At 36.8% G+C, this 25,079-nt stretch overlaps 2 protein-coding genes across 2 annotated transcripts; both read right to left on the minus strand.

Annotated features, from left to right (window-relative positions):
* Positions 1–8,888: 8,888 nt before the first annotated feature.
* On the minus strand, positions 8,889–9,443 carry LOC141674188 (uncharacterized). The gene has a single exon (XM_074480911.1). It carries the CDS (start codon positions 9,441–9,443, stop codon positions 8,889–8,891), a length of 555 nt encoding a protein of 184 aa, XP_074337012.1.
* An 8-nt stretch (positions 9,444–9,451) lies between these two features.
* LOC141674189 (uncharacterized) lies at positions 9,452–10,264 on the minus strand. Its single transcript, XM_074480912.1, has 2 exons — positions 9,840–10,264; positions 9,452–9,548 (listed from the first exon to the last, which is right to left on the minus strand). Exons 1-2 carry the CDS (start codon positions 10,262–10,264, stop codon positions 9,452–9,454), a joined length of 522 nt encoding a protein of 173 aa, XP_074337013.1.
* Between the last annotated feature and the right edge of the window lie 14,815 nt (positions 10,265–25,079).

Genomic DNA, 25,079 nt, shown 5'->3' on the forward strand with positions numbered 1-25,079 from the left:
TAGTTGACAACTTGGCATCCTGCAACATTGTCCTTACAGCTTCAACTAGAGTACTGTTCTTTCTTTCAACCACACCATTTTGTTGAGGTATTCTTGGAGCAGAGAACTCTTGAGTGATGCCATTTTCTTTGCAAAATTCATTTAATATGGAATTTTTAAACTCAATCCCATTGTCACTGCTTAGTCTATTCAAAAAATTTTGATCTTCAGCTTGTCTTTTAATCTTCTTTATGTGTTCAATGATAATATGGAGAGATTCATCTTTTGAATGCATAAATTCCACCCAAGTGTATCTTGAGTAGTCATCCACCATTACCACTGAATATCTCTTCTTTGAAATGGACATGATATTTACAGGACCGAACAAATCTATATGGATAAGTTGTAATGGAGCATTGATGGAATTCACAGATCTGCTTTTGTGACTTGATCTCTTCATTTACCTTTCTGACAAGCTTCACAAACTTCATTCTGAACAAATTCCAAGGCTGGGATATCTCTCACCAATTCTCTTTTCACTAGAGTGCTGAATGCTTTGTAGTTTAAGTGAGAGAGCTTCTTGTGCCATAATTTTCTTTGTTCACTTGATGTCGTAGTGTAGAAGCAACATACTTTTTTCTTTTTTTGTTGAGTTCATGTCTGCAATAAAAAGGCTTCCTTTTCTTACTCCTTTGAGAGCAATTTCACCAGTTTACTTATTTGTGATTGAGCAATCTTCTTTGTCAAAAATAATCTTGAAACCCTTATCTGTAAATTGACTGACACTAAGAAGATTAACTTCAAGACCTCCAACCAGTGCTACATATTGAATGACAATATTTCCACAAAATAAGCTGCCATATCTCATTGTGAACCCTTTGTTTTTGTCTCTAAAGGTCACCAAAGGGCCAGCCATCTCCTCAAATTATGATAGTGTGGCTTAATCACCTGTCATGTGCCTGGAGCATCCACTTTCAATGATCCACATGACTTTATTCTTCGTTCCTTGCACATAATAAGGTTTAAGTGTTTTTAGCTACCCAAGCAGTGTTGAGCACATTCTTCTTCTTGGCAGAGTTAACAGGAGTAGAACTTGAACAATCAAAAGAGACAACTTTTTTAGTTTGATTAACATTTTCTTATTTGATCACAGGTCTAAAATTAACTTCTTTTAGATCCTTTCTTAACTTATGACAACTAGTCATAACTTTTATGTTGCATGGAATGTAATCAAACTTGTCACAGAAAGAATAGGGGTCATTAGCTTGAGCTTCATTATACTTGCATGCCCTATATTTTGGCTCACTAACAATATTTTTACAAAGATAAGTTAGGTGATTTGTTGAGCCACATCTTTGACACTGTATTTTGGGGGCATCTGCAATATAAGCATAGTTGTTGCTTTTTTTACTCCTATCTTTCCGTTTCTATTCTTCTTTTTCTTTACATTGCTTTCATTTTTGGCTTTAGTTACTGGTGTTTTAATGGCTGGACTAGTTTCAGGATTTTTCTCACTTTCAGTGTTCATAGTTGATTTGTCATTTTTCTTTTCTTCATCTGTATCCACAATTTCTTATTTGATGATAAGCTCATCTTCACTGAAATTCACCTCACAGACTTTGAACAAAGGTGCATTCACATTTTGAAGCACAACAAGAACTTCTTTTTTCACACTTTATTTTCCCTTGTCAATTTAACTTTTCTTTTAAGATGAACCAGTCTCATAATTCAGTCCAATAACTATATTAGCATATGACTTATTCTTTTCAATGGTATTGACCAACAAGTTGAGAGGCATTTTTAAATGACTTAAGTTTAAGTTCATTTTTCTCAATTGTACTCTCAATATAGATCTACTTCCTCTACATATTTAAGCTTATTTTTAAGATATTCATTTTCTTGCTTAACTGACTCTAGGCTTACAAGCCGCAGTTCTAATTCTTGTTTCTCAATTTCTAGTTTCTCATTCACCTTTGATAATCTATTCATCTCTTCAGTAATAACCACCATGCTTGTGTGAATGTGAAACATTTCTACACTTATCTTTTCAATTGTTTTCTTATATTATGAAGCATTTAAATAAATGGTGGTTGGGATATGTATCTCATGTTTTGTTGCAGATGAATCTCCTTCCTCCAAAGCCATGAGAGCATAATTTCTATATTCTTCAACATCATCTTCATCATCTGTGTCGACCCAACTTTTTCTCTCAGTTATATAAGCTTTTCCTTGTTGCTTCTTCAGAAGTGCTTCATACTTAGCCTCAAGCTCCAAGTATGCTTTATCTTTCTTTACCTTTTTGGCTTTCTGCATTCTGTGGTAAAGTGACCAAGCTCATCACAATTATAGCATCTAATCTTAGATCTGTCCACAGATCCTGAATTATAGCTACCTTTTTCAGTTACATTTGTCTGAGTTTTTCCCTTCCAGTTGTTATTGTAGGATGTTTGACCTTTACCCTTAAAGTACTTGGGCTTTTGAATCTTTTGTTTGAAAACTTCCTTACCGAGTAGGCCATAGACTGTTATTCATCCAGTTCTTCAAGAGTGTAATACTCATCCTCTTCTAACTCCAGGATGACTTATTTTTGAGGTTCCTTGTTCTTCTGCTCAACAAGTTATATAACTTGATTCTGAGATTCAGTTTCATCTTCAAATATTTTCTTATCATTAGCTATAAAGGCACTTGACACATCCACCACATGTTCTTGACTTAGCTTTAATGATTTTCTCTACATCATCTCCAGCTCACAGGTTTTAAGAATACCAGATAAAACCTCCAAAGTTATTCTCCCTAGATCTCTCCCTTCTCTTATTGCAGAGATCTTTTGTTTTAAATGGTCAAGAAGAGTAAGCAAGAATTTTAGTTTGACCTCCTCAGCTTCATAAAACTAGTCATAGAGCTGCAAGTCAATTATCAACTTGTTGAATCTTTCAAAAACCTCAGTGATGCCTTCTTTAGGTTTAGTCATGAAACCCTCATATCATGAGATCAAAATTCTTCTTTTATTTGACCTCACTTCTCAGTACCTTTATATATAATCTCTACTTACTCCCAGATCTGCTTGGCTGACTCAAAGTTGATAATGTTCTTGTACATGACATTATCAAGAGATTCAATCAGAATGAGTTGTAAAGTACTGTCAAGTGAAACTTTATCATTTTCTGGTTCAGTGTATGTAGATGGATCTTTAGGAGCATAGTGACCAGGAATGACAATATCACCTTCAGTTGCTTCAGGTACCCTCACCAGAGGAATGAAGGTTCCATGCTTGAAAATTTCAAGATATAGTGGATGAGCCATCCTGATGAACGACATCATTTTCTTCTTCCATATGGTATAGTTCACTTGGTCAAAGACATGAATCTTGATACTGCTAAGTTTCTGTGCACTTATACTTCCAAGATCTAATCTGTTTACTTTCAGATTTTACTGTGATACCACTTGTTAGGTATGAAGTTCAACACAGAGGGAGGGGTGAATGTGTTTTCTTGGTTTCTTTGATTTTTTACTATCTTAAAAATCGAGTTGTGATTTGGATATGGAACTTAAACAACTAGATATAAATTTGTAGTGATAAATAACTCAATGTAAAAGACACAAGCAATTATCAAAACTCACTTGATTTATATTAAATCAAATTAGTTGTGCTACAAATTTGTGTTCTTGAATAATAAGAACTCGGCTACTTCTCTTGAGAGAATACAATATTCCTAGATCTATTTTGTTTTGACCCGTGATATGTTTTATAGATCAACATGCACAGTTTATAGAAATTATACTAAAATGGACTAACATATATTCTAAAACCATTTGTCTATTTCCACTTTAAGTGCGGCAAATCTGCATAGAATTTAACAGGTCTGTGACCCTCCTTTGTAAAGTACATCTTGGCCCTTAATCTTGCATTCTTCAAGCTGCATTTATAGACTTTTCATTGATAAAACAGTTTGTTGATGGATAATCTTGGATCTTCAAGTTATCTGTATTCTGAATTTTGAGCTGTTATCAAGATCTTTATTTCTGTGTAGAGATGTCTCATATCGATATGTAGAATGTCTTATCGATATCTCTAGTTCTTCTTATGCATTTTGGCTTGTCGACATCTCCACTTTTTTACATAGAGTTTTGGCTTGTCGAAATCTCTACTTCTCTACATGTAGTGTTGGCTTTTCGACATCTCTACTTCTCTACATGCAGTTTTGACCTGTCGGCATCTCTACTTCTCTACATGCAGTTTTGACTTGTCGATATGTCTACATTTCTACATGCCTTGGACTTCTCTACAAGTAGAATGACATCTCTACAAGTAGAGTGACTTCTATACAAGTATAATGACTTCTCTGCAAGTAGAATGACTTCTCTACAAGTTATTCTGACTTCTCGATAGACATCTCTGTACATCTTGATTTGTAACTTGTCGATATTTGACTTGGAACATTTTTTTCAAAAACAGCATTATTCAATTCCAAGTTTCTACACTTTTCTCTGATGCATGATCAGGATTGATCTTCTTTCACAGTTTATTCCTTAGCTTGATGGATGTTCATAAGAGAATCTCTCAGTTTAATCTCCTTAACCCTTTTACAAACTCAAGAGATAAAATTACAAAATACAAAATGATTATTATACAACTAAATCTTAGGGTTGTCAAAGTGACATAGTTTTGTTATGTAGAGGCATGACTTGTACAACATATCCTTATCCTTAAGGATCCAAATTTGGGAAAAGCTTGATCAGTTTGTCCCATATTTCCCAAATAGCTTTTTGAGGCGTACCATTCTCCCACTGAACAAAACAAAGTCACTGGAGGTTGGTCGGCTTAAGTCCTCCCTTGGAGGCCGATCGGCTGGACCCCTTTCCGACGGATATCCAGTCGGTCAAGGGTCTTTTCTGGAGGCTGATCAGCCTTCTTTGGTAGGCTGGAGTCTGTAGTGTAGAATTTAGTCGATCAAATACATTTCATGAAGTTAGTTTTTTATATCTTTTTCTTATTAGGCCAACGCCTACTTCGCAGCTTCTTTCACTAAGAGTGCAAAATAAAGGAGTGAACACATGGCCTTGGGGGCATTGATGAAGAAACTTGGAAGAAAGTTTTAAGATTGGGATTCCGGAGCTCTCTTGGCGTTTATCAACAGTCAGGAGATTTTTTCAAGGTGATGGACACCCATGATGATGAGATTCGCTCTGTTCACATGTCAATTGGCTTCGATAATAGCTCTTACCCCGATATGGTAAATTCATGAGGCTTTTCTAGCCCTTGGGCTACTTCTGAGGTTGCCACTATTGGCCAATCACTTGATTTTGGACTATAAATTGTCCTTCGGTGTTTAGGCCTTGCATGGCTTTGTTTGCCGTGTGTGGCTTTTATTCAGCGGTTATCAATTTGCGGTCCTTCATGGACTTGAACATCTTCGGTGTGTAACCTAATTGTCCATCATGACTTGATTTATGATCCTTTAGGATCTCCTGCATTTGTAGTTTGATTTCATATTCGTCTTTTATTTTTGATATTTTGGTCCTTCGGGACTTTTATTAGATGCTCGTACACTGGTCGACCTTATTCCTCCATCTACTACTAAGTACTAGGAACATGTCTTTCATGTCCTAAATATAATAAACCTTCAGGTTCAAAACATGCCATGTATGAGGCACTTTATCACCGCTCAGGGTTTCCAGCTTGTAGGATCCTCGTCCTAATGTTTTATTGACCTTATACAACCCTTCCCAATTAGGGTTTAGCTTCCCTTTATCTTCAACTCCTGATGCCTCAATCTTTCTTAAAACCCAGTCTCCTTGCTGAAAAAACCTTTCTTTAACCCTTCTATTGTAATAGAGGTAGGATCTTTGTTGATGCTCTGCATTGCGGGCTTGGCCTCATCTTTAACCTCATCAATGAGATCGAAAACGAGCCTCATGCCTTCCTCATTGGTTTCCGATTCATAAGCTTCGATCCTACGGGATCCATTTGTGATCTCAAATGGGCACCACGGCCTCGGCTCCGTAAGCCAGCATGAATGGGATAGCTTCAGTTGTCACTTTTCAGGTGGTACGATATGCCCAAAGTATAAGCAACAACTCATCCACCCAAGTATTTCTCGAGCATTCAACCCTCTTCTTAAGTCCATCAAGGATGATTCTGTTATCAACTTTTGCTTTCCCGTTTTCCTGAGGATGTGCAACTGAGGTGAAATGAAGTTCTATGCTGTTATTGTTGCGGTACTCTCTAAAATCTGTATTATCAAATTATCTCCCATTATCCGTGACAAGGATGTGCGGGATTCCATATCGGTATATCACATTCTCCAAAAAGAATTGGGTAATTTTCTTGGTGGTTATCTTGGCTAGTGCTTTAGCCTCAATCCACTTCATAAATTAAACTATGGCTGCCACAATGAACTTCCTCTGTCCCGATACTAAGGAAATGGTCCAAGTATGTCCATTCCCCATATTGCAAAAAAGATGGGTGTGCTGATAGATGTAAGCCTCTCTGGGGGCTGTCGTACTATTGGAGCGTGCCTCTAGAACCTATCATATTTCTTCACATAGGCCTTTGCATTGGCTAGCATAGTTGGTCAGTAGAGCCCCAATCGAGTTATCTTATGAGCGAGGGCCCTGCCCCCCAACTATTGTTCACAAATCCCTTCATGGGCTTCTTTCAGTGCATCCTCTGCTTCAAGAGGTCTCAAGCACTTCTGGTATGGAATAACAAAGGACCTCTTGTATAGAAGGCCTTCAATCAATGAATATCTCAGTGCTCTAACCGACAGCTTGCGTGCCTCCTGGGCATCATCGGGGAGCCACCCAGTCTCTAAGTGGTTCTTGATCGGGTCTATCCAACAGCTTGTCACACCAACCAGTGCTATCAAATATTCCAGACGAGGGGAACTGAGACAGGGCATCCGTCATAGTGTTCTCCTCTCTCGGAATATGTTCTACATACCATTCATCAAGTTGAGTCAGTATTCCCTTACGACTCTCAGTTACTTGGCCATATTATTATCTTTGGCCTCAAACTCTCTATTATATTGAGCAACTACAAGTCTTGAGTCTCCACAGACCTTTAGGTTTTTGACCCTCACGGCTCTAACCAAGCCTAAGCTTGCTATCAACGCTTCATATTCTGCTTCATTGTTCATAGTTGGGAAGTCCAACTTCAAAGCATACTCAATCATAAACCCATCAGGGCTTTGCAAGACTAGGCCTACACCACTAGATTTTTGTTTTGGACGCTCACTCAAATGAAGAACCCAATACTCTTTCAGGGTTGTTTCTTTATCCTTCTCCTTCTCTCCTCCTTCTGGTGTTATTATCTCTTGCCCCCCAACTTCTTGGTCGTTAATGGTGCATTCGACCATGACGTCTGCTAAGGCCTGAGATTTGATGGTTGTTCGAAGCTTGTACTTGATATCAAATTCTCCTAACTCAATTTTCCACTTGATGAGCCTTCCACTAGCCTTCGAGCTATAAAGAATATTCCTCAAGGGTTGGTCCGTCAGGACTTTGATCTTGTGAGCCTGGAAGTATGATCTAAACTTTCTCGAGGTTGTGATGAAAGCAAGCGCGAACTTCTCCGTGGTGGTAATTCAACTCTGATCCATGGAGCACCTTGCTTATATAGTATACAGGCTTATAGAGCTTCTGTTCTTCCTTCACGAGGACTACACTCACGGCTTGTTCAGATACCGTGAGGTACAAATAAAGGGTGTCCTCCGGACTTGGTTTAGCCAACAACGGGGCTTCAGTCATGTACTTTTTTAGCTGTTCAAAGGTCTCTTGGCTCTCAGCTGTCCATTCAAAATTCTTCACTTTCTAAAGAGTTTTGAAAAAAGGCAGGCATTTGTCTCCAAACTTGGAGATTAACCTCCCTAGAGCTGCGATTCTTCCTGTCAGCTTCTGAACGTCCTTGATGGAGCATGGTGGATCCATGTCTAGGATGGCTTTGATCTTGTCGGGGTTGGCTCTATTCCCCTCTTAGAGACCATGTGACCCAAAAAATTTCCAGACCCAACACCAAAAGCACACTTGGCTGGGTTTAACATCATCTTGTGGTGCCTCAGCACTTCAAATGCCTCTCTGAGGTGACTAATATGATCAACCTTGGCTTTTGACTAACATGTCATCAACATCTACCTCCATGGTCTTCCCAATTAGATGGGCAAATATCTTGTTTACCAATCTTTGGTAAGTAGCTCCTGCATTCTTAAGTCCAAAAGCCATAACAAGATAATAAAATACACCATAGTCAGTTATGAAAAATACCTTGGGGGTGTCATCCTTATGCATTCTAATCTGATTATAACCACTGAAGCCATCCATAAAGCTTACCATCTCGTGTCCAGTAGTGACATCGATCAGGGTATCAATCCTCCTTAGGGGGTAACAGTCCTTGGGACAAGCATCATTCAAGTTAGTGAAGTCAATGCACATCCTCCACTTCCCATTGACCTTCTTAACCATTACGGGATTGGCTAACCATTCAGGGAAATGCACTTCTTCAATAAATCCAGCTTCTAAAATCTTCTCGACCTCATGCTTAATGGATTCCAGCCTATCAGGGGCATAAATTCTCTTCTTCTGCTTCATAACCTTTCGGGTCGGGTCAATGTTCAACCTATGAGTTATAAGGTTCGGGTCAATCCCAGGCATATCAGCTGATGTCCAAGCAAACACATCACTGTTCTCTTGTAGGAAAGTTGTCATTTGGCCCTTCAAAGGCTTGTCCAGAGATGCCCCAATATACGCGACCTTTTCCGGGTCTAAGGGGTCTAGGGGAATTGGGACCAAGTCCTCGGTTGGCTTCCCTCGCAGTTCCTCATTCTCTTGGCCATCCATGTCTTTTATGGGGAGGACATGCCCTCGGTTTCATCGGGCTTAAGTGCTGCAATATAGCAACGGTGGGCCATTTTCTAATCTCCTTTCACTTCTCCAATACCATTCCTAGTTGAAAACTCCAGTACCGTGTGGTAGGTTGAGGGCACAGCCTTAAAAGCATGGATCCCTATTCTACCCATGATAGCATTGTAAGTAGAGGCTGCCTTAACAACCTGAAAGTTTAACATCTGCGTGGCCCACCTGGGCTCTTCCTCGATTATTACGGGAAGTTGTATTCCTCCTTCGACTTTGCATTCCACGTGGTTAAATCCGTAGATGGGTGCATCAGATGGAGTTAGTTGAGAATCATTGTAGCCCATCCTTATGAACGTGTCATGGAAAAAAATATCCACGGAAGCTCTATTGTCCACTAGGACCCTCATAACATGACAATTTCCAATTATCGGTGTGATAACCAAGGGATCATCCTGAAGAAATTTCAAACCTTCAAGGTCTGGGTCACCAAATATAAGCATTATCTCTAACTTAAAACGCTTTGTTGGCTCTCCAACTATGCTCATCACTTCTCTCGCATAAGCCTTTCGAGAGTTCCTTGTAGTACCAGCTACTGTAGGACCTCTCGAGATCATATTGATTACTAATCCTCGAGGCTGTGGGTTGCGATCTCTCTCGTTACCTCTTTGATCATTATCTCTTCGGTCATTATCTCTTTTTTAGCCTCCATCCTCTTCACCCTTGGTGAAACATCCGAATTTCACCTTTATATCAAATACTCAATCTCATCCTTGAGTTTCCTACAATCATTAGTGTCATGACCGACATCTTTGTAGAACCTGCAGTATCGACTCTTGTCTCTTTTCTCGGGGTCTCCCCTTAGTGGCTTCAGCCATTTGAAAACTTTGTCTTTCTCAATTTCTATTAGGATTTGGCTCCTTGGAGCGTTCAACCTCGCATATTCAGTGAACCTTGCTTGTTGATTCTTCTTAGAAGAGGAAGTGCCAGAGCTTTTTCCAATCTGTGAATACGTTTCCTTGGCATCGTACTCCTGACCCGTCTTCCGCTTCTTGTTTCCAGTAGGTTCATTATTCACAACTGTCTTCTTCAGACTTTCCTCTACCTTGGTATACTTTCTGGCCCTATCGTGGAGCTGCAGCATGCTTTCAGGAGGGCGTTTATCCAAGAACATTTTTAAGAACTCGTCTCTAGTTCCTTGCTGTAGGCATATCATAGCTACCTTATCGTCAAGATCAGAAACCTTCAAAGCTTCCTTCGTGAATTGGTGCAGGTAGTCTCTCAGGGACTCCTTTTCTCCTTGGATTATGCCCGTGAGAGAGGCTGAACTCTTCTCGTGTACTCTGCCACTTATGAATTGCTTGATAAAAGCTTGGCTCAAGTCCTTAAAGGATCCAATAGAATTCAGGGGCAGACGGCTATACCATCTTTGAGCCATACCCGATAAGGTTTGAGGAAAGGCTCGACACTTAATAGCGTCATTCGTGGGCTATAGAAATAGGGCATTAGAGAACGTCCTGACATGATTAGCAGGGTCGTCAGTACCATCGTATGCTTTGATGGTGGGCATCTTAAACTTCCTTGAGATATGGGCATTTATTATGTTAGGTCACACAACACTATAGAAGGGGGTTGAATATAGTATTTTTACAATCAAATTGATTTAGAACACAAGTATGTAACAGTAATCAAGTTTATTCAATATAATAAGCTCGGTTACAAAGTAGGTTAAACTACTCTCTCAGTGATGAACAATATCACTAAGAGCTGCTAGGTTACAATGAATAATATTCTCGTGAATAATAACACATATAGTGTAAACCCTAAGTTGTGTTTATATAGTACACAGTTACAAGATATCTTCTAATTGCTATGAAATATATCTCTTCCTAAAATATATCAATCAGATATTATCTTCTTACAAGTCTTCTAGTCTTCCAACTCCTAAAGTATATCTTCCTTTGTTTTAGTCCAGATCCTCTCTTAGAAATCAGCCGCACTTTACTTCTGAAGCATATTGTAACGCACCCAAATCCGGGGTCGGGGATCTGGGTCGTCACGAGTCCATTTCCCTTAATAACACTCAATCTTAATAAACAACCAACTATTGCGTACTGTGACCCCACAATATACACACACACCACAAGTTATAGTCTCAGAGATGAATACCAAAAATAACACAAGTCATTTTATTCCACAATTATAAACCATTACACCTTAAAAGGGTTTCTGAATAAATTTACATTTTCCTTTCCATTATTACAGTTCATAAATATACATCAGTCTGGTACATTAACAGTTGAAAACCTAGCCTATTGGTAGCTCCTACCTCAGCTACAACGTCATCCACGCCTATAGGAAACTGCGGAACATTTCCTATCCACTTGCGAATTGGGAGCTTAGTCCTGTTCATTTTGTCTATCTGTTGTTGTGTGATGAAAGAAGAAAGCAACGGTGAGCAACAAGCCCACCAAAATAATATGTATAATGATTAACAATATATGATCATTCCCATCATAACACTCATGAAAGTCTTGGTCAAGCAGATATGAACCAAGTTTGATATCTTAACGCGACCAAGTCGCAAAATATTTAGTATATATGTATATATACTTTTCAAAATCTTGGAAGTCCTCTTCCATACATAATATACATAGAGTTCCAGTTTATAACTGTATAAAAATATTGTTGCAAGGTGATCTCATATATCTAACCTTGTCTCAATGTTTTTCTGAAAATCTTTGTCATGCATAAGATAATCATTTACTAGATATAAGTTGAAAAGATGAAGTTACTAGATACTCCAATGTACTTATATCTTTTCCCGAATACGACTTGAACTACCACTGTTCAAGGTATAATCAGTTTCAAAAGTTCATCACATAGATGAGACTATAAGATAAGACTTGAATAAATTCAATCTTTGAAATATCATTCAAAAGAAATGAAGTTACGAGATACTTCATTAAGTCCCAATATATATACACCTATATATATATATATCATACATTCCCTGAAAACCTTTGTCATGACAAGTATAAATAGAGTTGTCATATCCAATGAATTTGGAAAGAAGAGAATTTTGGCATAAACCTGATATCTTGCTGATCAGGCAAAGATACCAATAAGTAACCTTTTCTACTATAGATGAATGAATTCCTCGCTGGTCATCACCCTGGCCGCATTAGGACCTCGCGCTAGACCGTTACCCTGCCACTCACGCATGGATGGACTGTCACCCAGCCTCTTACACCTTCATAGACCATACCCCGGCCTGTCGCTTATGCTAACTCAATTAGATGGACTTACTTCCCGAACATTGGGCAAGTAATCAAATTGTTTTCTCAAAACAGCAACCTCGTTGTGAATATAAAATACACCACAAAGTCGGATCCCTTAGATTTTTGAGCGAGTATTCAAGTCCCCTTCAAAAGGAAGATCTTAAACTTTGAAAACGAGTTTTGGGATCCGCTCTAACTTTTAAAATCATTTTGAAGACTCGAAAACATTTTAAAGAATGTTTAGAGTAATGATGATTTAATAAACTAAATCAGTCCTGACATATTAGAAAATATCTGAATATTATTATTTAAATTATATTCCTATAAAGGACAATCTTTACAAAATAATTGAAGTAGAAGTTTCAAAACTCATACTTGAAACGAATAATAAATAACAAAAGATATACTTATACGAAAGTACGATCCTTATTTGAATAATCGAAAATAAGTTTGATTATTATTCAAAACCATCGAATATACCTTATTCGATTAATATTTATAAAAAACTATATATATATATATATGAATATACATATATTATACTCGGGAACATCGACTCCCGGTTTAGAAAAATGTTCACATTTGGGTCCCCTATACTAAGGGTATACGCAAATACTGCTTATCTCTAGCATAGGTATTATGCAGTTTATAAGTAGTTGAATTGATAATAGAATATCAAGATTTCACAACATGCATATATATACCATATCAACATGCTCCAATATATCTCAAGATTTGCTAATAACAGTCATGCACTTATCACAAGATAATGCATCAATATATTTACATCACAACAACAGTATAACGGGTAGAAAACTTTCCTGAGCGACTGGGGGTGGTAAAAGGCCTGGGGCGAGTCTGGTAACCTATAAATAACATATAAGTTGGAATTAAACCATGGTCTCTTAAAAACTAGTCTTTAACCAATTAGACCCTAACGTTCGCTTTTGCGCTAAATGATTCACATAAGTCGCTCGAGTACCCTCGGCTCCACCATTTTTAATAAATTAACCGTTACGAATTTTAAGGCAACGCTTTCACGAGTACTCTACCAACTGACCCTTTAACCTTACATAATTGTTTCTTACTCCAAATAGTCATTTAAGGACCTTAACTAAGGTTTCAAAGTAAGGCGAGGGGAAATGGTTCGTTTGCGAAACGCCGTTACTTAAAATGGTCATTTCTCCTAAACCGTACATCGAATTCAAGCGAACCACATATCAAAACGAAGCTTACGACATAATCTAGCTAAACATGGAAAAGTCACAGGTTCAATAGTTAGCTCTCTGTACCGAACACTAAGAACAAACAGTTGTATGAAAATGGGCATTACGACGGCTATGTTTACGCGATTACCAAGTTTTAAACCACTCCAAACAACTACAATTCAACTCACAACCACCATCACAACCAAATTTCACCCAACCCTTAATACATCAGTCCCAAACCTCAAGATTATCCAATTCATTCAACCATAAACATGAACTATTAACTATAACTAAGTTTCATTAACTATAAACAAAATTCCATCATCCAAATCACTACAAATCCAATCCAAACTTTAAACACACAAGCATCATGCTTTTCATTTACTATAACAATCAAAACCATTCCTAATACTCAAAGTAAAGTTAGAGTTTGAATTTTTATACCTTCTTGAAGCTTCCTTACACAACACAAGAGTTTTGAATGCCTAAAAGAACCTTGATCCTTGCTTGTATAACATTAAACTTTCATAAAAAATCAAGAAAACTAAAGTTATTTCTTGAAAGTTACTATTCACCATCTTCTTCCTTGATTTATTGGAAGAGATTCATGAAGAATTGGAAGCTTAAACTCCTAGGATATGTTTATCTAATCATCAAGAAGCTAAGGAATTTACCTTGAATTTGTTTATGAAGTGAAGCTTGAATTCTTGAAATTTTTCTTCCTTGGAATGAAGAAAGCCGAGAGTAATGTTCTTGGGAGGGTGTTTTCTTTGTTGATTGTGTTTGTGGTGGAAAATGGAAGTTGAATGAGATATTTGGGTGGTTAATTGGATGATTAAAGTGAGTGGAGTGTGATTAAGCATGACATCACCTTGGTGACTTCATCATTTGCCACTTGTCATTACTTGGTGGTGGAAGCATCTTTTATGCTAATCCTTGCTTAATTTCTTAATCATCATCCTTAATTCTTGCACTAATCTCTCTTGCATTACTTGTCGTTTAATTTTTTTACGACTCGTTTATCGTTTGAGGGATCATATCCGGGATCTTATTACTTGGGTTCCCCTAAACCTTTCTCAATATTTTATATTCCTTTTATGATCCTCACTTATAATCCTTAAATTTAAATCCTTTTAATCATGTTACCTTATACTCAATTCTTTCGTTATTTGGTGGATTTTCGGGAAAAATCAAAGTGTTCGAATTTGGATTCTGGCGATCTTTACATACACTTATATACCATATATAGTACTAATAAGATCTCAGAATATCAATAAAAGAACCCCTACATAGTGTGACATGAAAAGTTTTCTTAATCAGCAAAATCACTATTCATAAGGGTTTCAAAAAGTCCAAAATTTTTGGGGTTATTACACATATTCTTCTTTAAGTTCTGATATCACAAGTTCTGATATCTTAAGTTTTGATATCTTCCTATCTTCAGTAAATCCTGATTTCCAGTAAGTCCTGATAAGTCCTGATATTAAGTTCTGAAACTAAACAAATCAGATTAGACATGACATCACAAATATATCTAACAATCTACCCCAACTTGTAAATTATGAAAAATATACAAGTTAATAGATTTGATGATGTTAAAAACATTTAAGTATAAATGCAATGAGAGTTTATTTAGACAACTAACTACAACTTACAGTCCTTGCAGCTTTTACCAATCTTACTGAATCAATCTGAATCCAAAGTGATTCTTGACAAAGTTTGATATCAGCTTCTCTTCTGCATTTCTTAGGACTTGAGCTAATGTAGCCTTGACTTGCTTCATTTCTTTATCTTGACTTCCAATCTGGTATATGGAAGTCCTAAGTGCTGAAATGTGATTTCTTTCTAATCCATCGCCAAGTCTGATTACCCTTGGATGAGAGGAGTCTTCATTGTAGCATAGACATTTTTCTTTCAGAATAACTTCTATCTTAGTAGAATTCTTCTTCATTGGAATTTCTCTTCCATCATCTTCAACTATCTTTGGAATAAATTATGCAACCCTTGATCCAGAGATTTTGGCTTTATCCCTTATGGTCTTCATTATGAAATTTCATCTTCTGGTAATCTCAAACTTTATCTCCAAAAGATAATGAAAGAATTGAAGTTCTTTCAGAGATTTATTCAGCACATCTGATTCTGACATTCTGTATGTTCTTCCATCTTTAAGAAATAGAATTAGCTTTTCTTTGACATTATTCTTATCATGAGCATCCAGTACCACTTGAACAGATATAACCCTGTCAAGGTGTTTCTGTGTAAGTTCCTCAAGTGGTTTATCAGTTAATAAAAATGGATCTTTGATAGTTACTTTAACTCCTGTTTTTAGCTTGGCTTCGCTTGATCCTAACCCTGATCTGTCTCTTGCTTCTCTGGCATTCAATCCAACAGTCAAGAAATCAGATAGCAGTTGACTTTTCTTAGGATCTGTTGGTTTAACATTTTTCCATAGGTGTTTCTTCTTATCAGTAACTGTCATCTTGTTCAAATCAAATTGAGCTCTGTTAGAGATTGATGTCTTGATGATTTGTTCAGGATTTGTAGATTCTTCTGTAGCTTGTTGTTTTGAACTTTCTTCACTCTGAACAACTTGAGCTATGTCAGAGGTTGTCTTAGATTCTTCTGTCACCTTTCTTCTTTTCAGAGTTTCAACAGTTTCATCTTCAGGAGCAACATCATCAAAAAACTGAACCATCTTGCACACAGGATCCATCAGTATTTGAGGAATCTTCATTTTCTGCTTCTTGACTGTCTCCCCAACTTTTCCTTTTCCCTTATCTTTGGGATCAGTAGTGGTTTGAGATCTAGTGCTTGATCTTGGAATCTCTGTGGCAGATCTTTCTTTTATCATAATGCCTTTTTCCTTAGGCCTTGGAGGTTTGTTTGCATTAGAAGCTTTAGACTTAGGATTTGTCTTCTCAGCTGCAAATCTAGCTTCTTTCTCCTTAAGAGTCTCTAAATCCATTCCAGGATTATGCTTGAGAAACAATCCTTTAGAAATTTCTTCATCAAGAGTCTGAATCTTGGGATCCTTATAGTAGACAGTAGTCTTCCTTCCCTTAAGCTTCAGAGTTTGTAAAAACTTCTGAGAGTCTTGACTTCCAGACTGAATCAGAACATCAGACTTTGTCATCAGAATTTGATTATCAGAACTTGCTATCAGAGTTTGAGCATTCACAGCTTCAGAACTTGAATTCTTCTGTGTAGAAGATTTGCTAGAATCAGAAATTAGTTTATGTGAAGAAACTTTATTGTTTTTCTTTCTTTGACCTTGACCTTTGCCCTTGCTAGGGTTTCCTTGGTCATCTTCAGAATCATCCTTTTTCTTCAGTGATTTGCTAATTGAGCATTTGGACTTAACTACCTTCCACCCCCCCCTTTTTGGCATCATCTGGCAGGAGTAGTGAAAGAAGGAGTTCCATTGAAGATTGGATTTCATTTAGCTATGTTTGTTGAGAGGCTTGATTTTGCAGGACCTCATCCAGTTGGGCCTGCTGATTTTCTTGAGCCTGCTCAATAGCTTCCACTTTTTCATGAATTGGTCTGATAAACCTATTCTTGTCTAGCTTGAGCATCAGGTCCAGCTTATCAGCATTTTCCTGAAGTTTATCAAACCTTTTCATGAGTCTTGGAGTGTAGACCTTGAAGTGTTTTAGTACTGAGAGTAGTGACTTTAAGTTGGTGCTTGAAATCAGAACTTGTCAGCAACTCATCAGCTTTTGAAACATGTTCTAACAGAACATGTGAGCTAGGAATGAAGTCAGGTTCATTCCACTTCCTTGTCCATTCAACTCCTCTAAAAGTTTCCTCCCATGGAACAGGAGCATCTTCTTCAACAAACTTAAGCAGTGCCTCTTTGCCAAGAATTGGAGCATTTACTGGAGCACTTGCTAGAGCACTGTCTCCAGAACTTGAAGAAATCTCATTATTTTCTGATAATACCAGAGTGTGTGTAACAGAAGGAGATTCTGGAGCTTCTGTTTCCAAATTCTGATCTTCAGTTTCCAAATTCAGAATTGGAGTAGTAGGAATTTCAGCATTTATTATTGGAAAACAGGTGGAGTTGACACATTTGCTAGTGGTGCTTCCAGATACAAGACGGATGGAATATACAACTTGTGAATGTCAATTTCAGGACTTAACCCTGAATCTTCAACTGTAGTTGTTTCTTTGAATGGAGAGATAGGAGGTGTGATCACTGTGTCATGAACAGTGTCTTCAGGTGCTGGAAGGGCTTAAATTACAATAGGTTCCTATGAGATCAGAGATTCCTGATCCCCTTCCTCAGCATCTTCATATTGAGATTGTGTAATTTTCACACCTGCTCTAGTCTTCCTTGATCTTCTAGATGGAGGAGTGACTTTATCTGTATCAGAACTTGAAGGTCTTTTCCTTTTCAAAATTCCAAAACCTTCAGCTTCATTTTCTTTCTGAAGAGTTGACTCTTTAGCTTCTAATGTCACAGGTTCTGATGAAGGAACCTGGACTTGTTCATCCTCATTAGATTCATCTCTCAGAATCATCATTTTTCTTCTCCTTGGTGGAGATTTAGGCACAGAAATAGTTCTTTTGGTTTTGGGCCTAGAAGATGTGTCAAATTTTACAACTGGCACCTTTTGAGAAGTACCAGAGGTTGGTTTGGATTTGGATTTGAGAGGTGAGGTTCTGATAGTAGGTGCTGATGATTGTGGTTGAGAGGATTGTGCTGGTTGAAAGTAGGTTCTGATAGTAGGTTGTGGTTGAGTATTGGAAGGCTGTGTTGGTGGAGGTTGAGAAGTAGAAGGCTGTGTAGGTGCAACATCAGGATATATGGTTGTATATGTGTGAGGATCAGAGTTTACTAAGAATTATTTTACAGATAGAGGCATTTGAAGGGGTCTTAGTATATCCTTCTTATTATCAGCAGATAATAAGTTTGTGAAAGCCCTTTTGTGAAGTTTAAAGGGTTCAATTGTCTCACTAAAGTTTTGAGGTGCATCAGAACAATAGAAATCATATATAAGGTGACAGAATCTAGCAAAATAAACTGTGTTGCTATCTTCTTTCATCCTATCACCTATAAAACCCAAAATTGCAGTAGCATAATCAAAATGAGTTTGATTAAGAAGGGCATACCCAATTTGCTGACTCATTATTGGGATAACATCAAAGTTGGAGCATTTGTTGGCAAAGGCTTTGGTAATGCAGTCGAAAAAGAAGCTCCACTCCCTCCTGATGTAGGGCCTCTTCAGTTGTCCCAGCTTGGACAAAGATTTTTCATACCCAAGATTTGCCATCATATTTTGAAGAGCTGACTCCCTAACTTATGAACTGTAAGTATAGTTTTCTGGCAGATGCAAAGCTTGTCGAATAGTAGACAGTCTTCCCCTGTTGTAAAAATAATGCTTGGGGATCCATTTTCACCACCACCATCATCATATACCCCAGACCTCCAGAACTCCAGAACTCCAGAATTTGTTTTCCTGAGAGAAGCTATGGTTGGGTCAGAGCATACCCAATTTCACTTCAAGCGAGAAAATCTTGAATGAAGTGAAGTTCTGAAGGAGCCTCGTCCTTATTGAGAATAGCCATGTAGTTGTTGGGGATAAACTTGGCACCATCATAGATAAGATCTTTAGGTGCCATTTCTGTGAGAAATCAAGTGAAAATCGTGTGTTTGCAAGGTGTTTGATAAAATGCCTGTAAGAAAGTCCATCAGAAAATAGAGAGAAAGAGAGAGAGAGAGAGAGAGAGAGAGAGAGAGAGTAAAAGAAATAAGATATTAAAGTAAGAGATAATGTAAAAGATTTGTATGGTCTTTTATCTCTAATATTTATACTCTTCCCACTCAACGGCTCTTTTTGGAAGTAAAATAGACATGTGACATATGGCAGCATGTAAACAGTCAAAACATTATTAGTGGGCACGGTAAACGTGCAGTAACTATTGCTCACATGCGGTTACCAAAACAAACACGCAACCCATTAACCAAATGATTATCACTGTTTTTATCTCACTTAATTATTTTGTGATAAATATGACCATTACAGTAAAAACTACAAATAAGTCAAGTAAATAAATAATGCCACGTAAGCATAAGGATTTGCATCATAACTTGACTATTATCAAAATTTAACGATCATCAGAACATGGCTCCTGTACATTGTTTCTGTGTTTTTTTCACACAAATACTGACTGGTTTCTTCAAAGTTTAATCATCAGAACTTTCATCAGAACTTGTCCTCGGAATTAATGCAAATAATACTTAACTGTTTATCAGAAACAACTTAATCACCACAGTAATTTTCATCATTCATATGGAGTGATAGTGTGTATATGTGCAAATGATCAGATAAAGATTAAAGTCTGATAAACTTAAGTATATCTTAGAAATAAGGCATAACTAAGAAAAGTGCTTAAAATCTGTCTTGAATTGTGAAGTCTACTATAGAATAAAGTTATGCAAGAATCCACCTCAATGTTTGTGCTCATTTTATGCATTTTTTGAAATTCTTTAGACAGTGGCTTCTCAGTGTAAATGAGTTACAACTGCCATCATAATTTATGTTGTTATCAGAGTATTTCTCCAGTAATCAGAGAATGTAAAAAGTCACCAAGAAAAATTAATTTGTTTTTCTAATGTATATTACTTAATACCAGCAATACACTTGGATCTTCCCTTTCACATATTTACTCTAGATCTCAAAGGAGTACCTGATTTCAATTTTTCTTTTCTTTTCTTTTCTTCAGATAAGTGAGGCTTGCCAAGCATGTAGTTCATCCTTAAGATTTACTAACATCAGAATTTGACAGATATGAAGCAATAATCTAGTTTGTGACTTAGTGATAAGATACACAAAGTAAATTTGACTAAGATCAAAATCAGAATTTGCTTGTGTTATTGATTTCCACATAAATAACTAATTCAAACATGGGATACATAGTTTGTTAAAGACTAATAAGTCAGCATCTAACAAAATAATCCTCATTGGATTGAATAGTCACAGAATATTTAAAACACTCTAAGAGTTTATAGAATCACATCAGATAACAAGCAGTGTTTAATATGTAACAATTTAAGCACAGATTACATTGAGATAAGAAAATCTGTAAATACTGATCATAAAGTCTGATGTATGAGAACAAAAACTAAACAGATTTTGAGAAAGAACCTGAAACCATTCCAAGTTCATTTACCATTCTTGTAAAAGTAGCTTCATATAGTGGTTTTGTGAAGATATCTGCTAGTTGTTGATCTGTTGGAACAAAATGCAATTCCACTGTACTTTCCATCACATGTTCCCTTATGAAATGGTACATAATGTTGATGTGCTTTGTCATTGAGTGTTGAACTGGATTTCCTGTCATAGCAATAGCACTTTAATTATCACAATAAATAGGTATTTTAGAAAATTCTAACCCATAGTCCAGTAATTGATTCTTCATCCAAAGAATCTGTGCACAACAGCTTCCTGCAGCAATATATTCTGCTTCTGCAGTTGATGTGGAAATTGATTTCTATTTCTTGCTAAACCAAGAAACCAATCTGCCTCCAAGAAATTGGCAGCTTCCACTAGTGCTTTTCCTGTTAATTTTGCATCATGCAAAATCTGCATCTGAGTAACCTATTAGCTTAAAATCTGATTCCCTAGGATACAACAATCCTAGATCAACTATACCCTTGAGGTACTTGAAAATTCTTTTCACAGCTATTAGATGAGGTTCTCTTGGATCAGCCTGAAATCTTGCACAAAGACAGGTAGCATACATGATATCAGGTCTACTTGCAGTAAAATATAGAAGTGAGCCAATCATACCTCTGTAGTTAGTAATATCTACTGATGCTCCAGTATCTTTATCTAACTTGGTGGCAGTGGCCATGGGAGTGGATGCAGTAGAACTGTCTTGCATTCCAAATTTCTTGAGTAAATTTCTGGTGTACTTGGATTGATTTATGAAAGTACCTTCTTCAGTTTGCTTGATTTGAAGTCCCAGAAAATAGCTAAGTTATCCCATCATACTCATTTAATATCTTGACTGCATTAACTTGGAAAATCTTTCACAAAGTTTTGTATTTGTAGAGCCAAAGATGATATCATCAACATATATATGTACCAAAAGTAAGTCATTTCCATGGTTGAGGTAGAATAAAGTCTTGTCAATTGTGCCTCTGTGAAATCCACTTTCCAGAAGGAATTGAGTGAGAGTCTCATACCATGATCGAAGAGCTTGTTTAAGGCCATAAAGTGCTTTGTCAAGCCTGTAGACATGATTTGGAAATTTTGGATCTACAAAGCCTGGAGGTTGTTCAACATATACCTCTTCTTCCAATTCTCCATTGAGAAAATCACTTTTCACATCCATTTGAAAGACTTTGAACTTCTTGTGAGCAGCATAAGCCAAAAAAATTCTTATGGCTTCCAATCTAGCAACTGGAGCAAATGTTCCATCATAGTCAATACCCTCATGTTGAGAGTAACCTTTAGCAACCAGCCATGCTTTGTTTCTTGTAATTATGCCATCACTGTCAGTTTTGTTTCTGAACACCCATTTTGTACCAACAATGGATCTATCATTTGGTCTTGGCACTAGGGTCCAGACTTTATTTCTTTCAAATTCATTTAACTCTTCCTGCATTGCTTGCACCCAATCAGCATCTTGAAGAGTTTCTTCCATTTTCTTTGGTTCAGTCTGAGATAGAAAGGAATGATAGAGACATTCATTTGATGTTGTTGTTCTAGTTCTGACACATGTTTCAGGATCTCCAATTATTAAGTCAGGTGTGTGTGATTTAGTCCACTTCCTTGCAGATGGAAATTGATCTCTAGAACTGGATCCTCCCCCGTGATCCATGTTGTCTCCATCAGCATTTTCTGATGCTCCCCTGAAGTTATGCTCTCTGAGATTCCAGAATTTGAGTTGGATCCTTCAGGAATTGAAGAATCAGAGTTTCCAGAATTGTCAGAATTTGGTTCATCAGCACTTGATGAATCAGAACTTGAAGAGCCAGTGACTGGTTCTGATGCTCTTGAGAGTCTTGAGATGTGGTATGATCATCAGCTTGCTCCCCCTGAATAGGTGAATTTTCCTTTGGAGCAATTACCATAGTTTCAATGACATCAGAATTTAACCCGTTAGAACTTACAGAATCAGGATTCAGGTCATCAGAATTTACATCTTCATTTTCAAATCTCAGCTGATCATGATCAATGAAATCTTCAAGTCCAGTAATGTTTTTATCATCAAAAGATACATTGATAGATTCCATGACAACCCTTGTTCTTAAATTATAGACTCTGAAGGCTTTTGTAAAAATTGGATATCCAACAAAAATTCCTTCATCAGCTTTTAGATCAAATTTTGACAGTTGTTCAGGATGAGTCTTAAGAACAAAACACTTGCATCCAAATACATGAAAGTATTTGATATTTGGCTTCTTTTTCTTCACCATCTCATATGGTGTTTTTCCATGCTTGTTTATGAGTGTAGCATTCTGTGTAAAACAAGCAGTCTGCACAGCTTCAGCCCAAAAATAGGTTGGTAGCTTTGCTTCATCAAGCATAGTTCGTGCAGCTTCAATAAGAGTCATGTTCTTTCTTTCTACAACTCCATTCTGCTGTGGAGTTCCAGGTGCAGAAAATTCCTGCTTTATTCCATGCTCTTTGCAGAACTCTTCCATGATTGAATTCTTGAACTCAGTGCCATTATCACTTCTTATTATTTTAATAGAATCTTTGACTAACTTATCCAGCTGTCTGACATGATCAGTTAGAGTAGATGTAGTTTCATTCTTCATGTGCAAGAAATACTCCCAAGTGTATCTTGTGAACTCATCCATTATAACCATAGCATATTTTTTCTTTGCAATGGACATGACATTGACTGGACCAAATAGATCAACATGCAGTAAGTAATAATGCTCAATAATTGAGGATTTAGTTTTGCTCTTGAATGAAGATTTTTTTTGTTTTGCCTTTTGACATGAGCCACAAAGGCCATCAGGAGCAAATATTAATTTTGGCAGACCCCTCACAAGATCTTTCTTTACTAGCTCATTTATGTTGTTGAAATTTAAATGAGAAAGTCTCTTGTGCCAATTCCAGCTTTCTTCAATTGATGCTCTGCTTAACAGACAGATTGCAGAACCATCAGAATTTGTTGAAAGTCTTTCTTCATATATGTTACCATGTCTATAACCTTTCAGAACCACTTTGCCTGTAGAATTACTTACAACTTCACAGTGTTCTTCAAAGAAATCCACATGATAACCTCTGTCACAGATTTGACTCACACTTAGCAGATTGTGTTTAAGTCCTGAGACAAGAGCTACTGATTCAATTATGACATTCCAAAGATTGATATTGCCATATTCCAGAGTCTTTCCCATGTTTCCATCTCCATGAGAAACTCTTGGGCCAGCTTTCTCCATAAAGTCTGATAGCAGGGCTTTATTTCTAGTCATAAGTCCTAAACATCTATTATCCAGAACCAGGATGTTTTTCCTGTTGCCCTGCAATCACAAAGACCACTATTGGTTAGTTTTAAGGACCCATACTTTTTTGGATCATTTGGCCTTTTTAAGTTTGTTAGCATTTGCAGCGGATTTAGTTTCAGAGTTTATGCTAACATGCTTTTTATCAGATTTTATATCAGACTTTGCATCAGAATTTACACTAGAAGGAATTATACTAACTTTCTTTAAAGAAGGTTTTATTTGATAATAATCATAGTACAAACTATGATATTCCTTACAAGTATAAATAGAATACCATAAACTACCACAATGAAAACAAGGATTTTGTGGTTTAAACATAACAGACTGACTCTTAACTCCTGATCTAGGAGGTAAAGAGTTTATATCTTTATTTTTCCTGCAAAAAGAAGCAAGATGGTTAGAGTTTCCACAATTATAGAATTTCTTTCTAGGAGTATTAGGAACAGACATATAAATATTGCTTTTATTCACACCTTCCTTTCCATTCCTATTTTTCCTAGCTTCCTTTACCTTGTTCACATTTTTAATCTCTTTCAGCTTATACTTAAGCTGCTTCTTTGTCATTAAGCCAATATTTACTACAGCTGGTTTATCCTATTTTAATTTGTCAGAAGTTGATTTTTCTTTGACTTCTATTTTAGAGTCTTTCATCTTTTCAGATTTTGACTTGTCTGAATTTGACACAAACTTGACAGGATTAACTTTAGGCTTTTCAGCTTTCTTGGTAAAGTTTGGTTTAGATGATACAGTTTCATTTTCTTCTTTATCATCTAGGTAACCTAGTCCTTCTTTCCAATTTCCATTTTCTAAGATTTTCTGAGTTATTCTTCCAGAGTTAGTCTAGGTTTTGATTATCTCCTTCTCCTTTTCTATTTCAGATTTAAGAGATTTATTCAGTTTTATCAGTTCATCTTTAACATACAAAGCCTCATCTCTTTCTTTCTGAGTTTGATGAAATATAACTAACTCTTTTTCTAAGTAGTCATTTCTGTTTCTAAGAGCAAGACTTTCAGATTTTAATCTTTCATTTTCTAAAGTCTGATCTCTAAAACTAATGAACATGGTTTTAAGATATAATCTTAGCTCAGAAATATCATCAGTATGAAAAGCAAGAGTTGAATGAGGTACCTTCAATTCAGCAGCTCCAAAATTGCTATCAGCATTTGCCATCAAAACATAGTTCACCTCTTCTTTAGAATCTGAAGTGTCTGTCCAGTTTTTCTTCTTTGTGATAAGTGTCTGGCCTTTATCACTTTTTCCTTTCTTGCAGTCAGGAGAGATGTGGCCTCT

The sequence above is a fragment of the Apium graveolens genome, chromosome 7 (assembly GCF_009905375.1).
Source record: "Apium graveolens cultivar Ventura chromosome 7, ASM990537v1, whole genome shotgun sequence".
NCBI lineage: Eukaryota > Viridiplantae > Streptophyta > Magnoliopsida > Apiales > Apiaceae > Apium > Apium graveolens.

What these genes read in the sequence shown, in the direction of transcription:
- LOC141674188 (XM_074480911.1), bottom strand. Translation starts at nt 9,443, where the DNA reads ATGATCTCGAGAGGTCCTACAGTAGCTGGTACTACAAGGAACTCTCGA.
- LOC141674189 (XM_074480912.1), bottom strand. Translation starts at nt 10,264, where the DNA reads ATGGCTCAAAGATGGTATAGCCGTCTGCCCCTGAATTCTATTGGATCC. An exon ending in GAGTACGATGCCAAGGAAAC is followed by an intron (nt 9,549 to 9,839) that starts GTATTCACAGAT and finishes TGTTTCACCAAG; the next exon opens with GGTGAAGAGGATGGAGGCTA.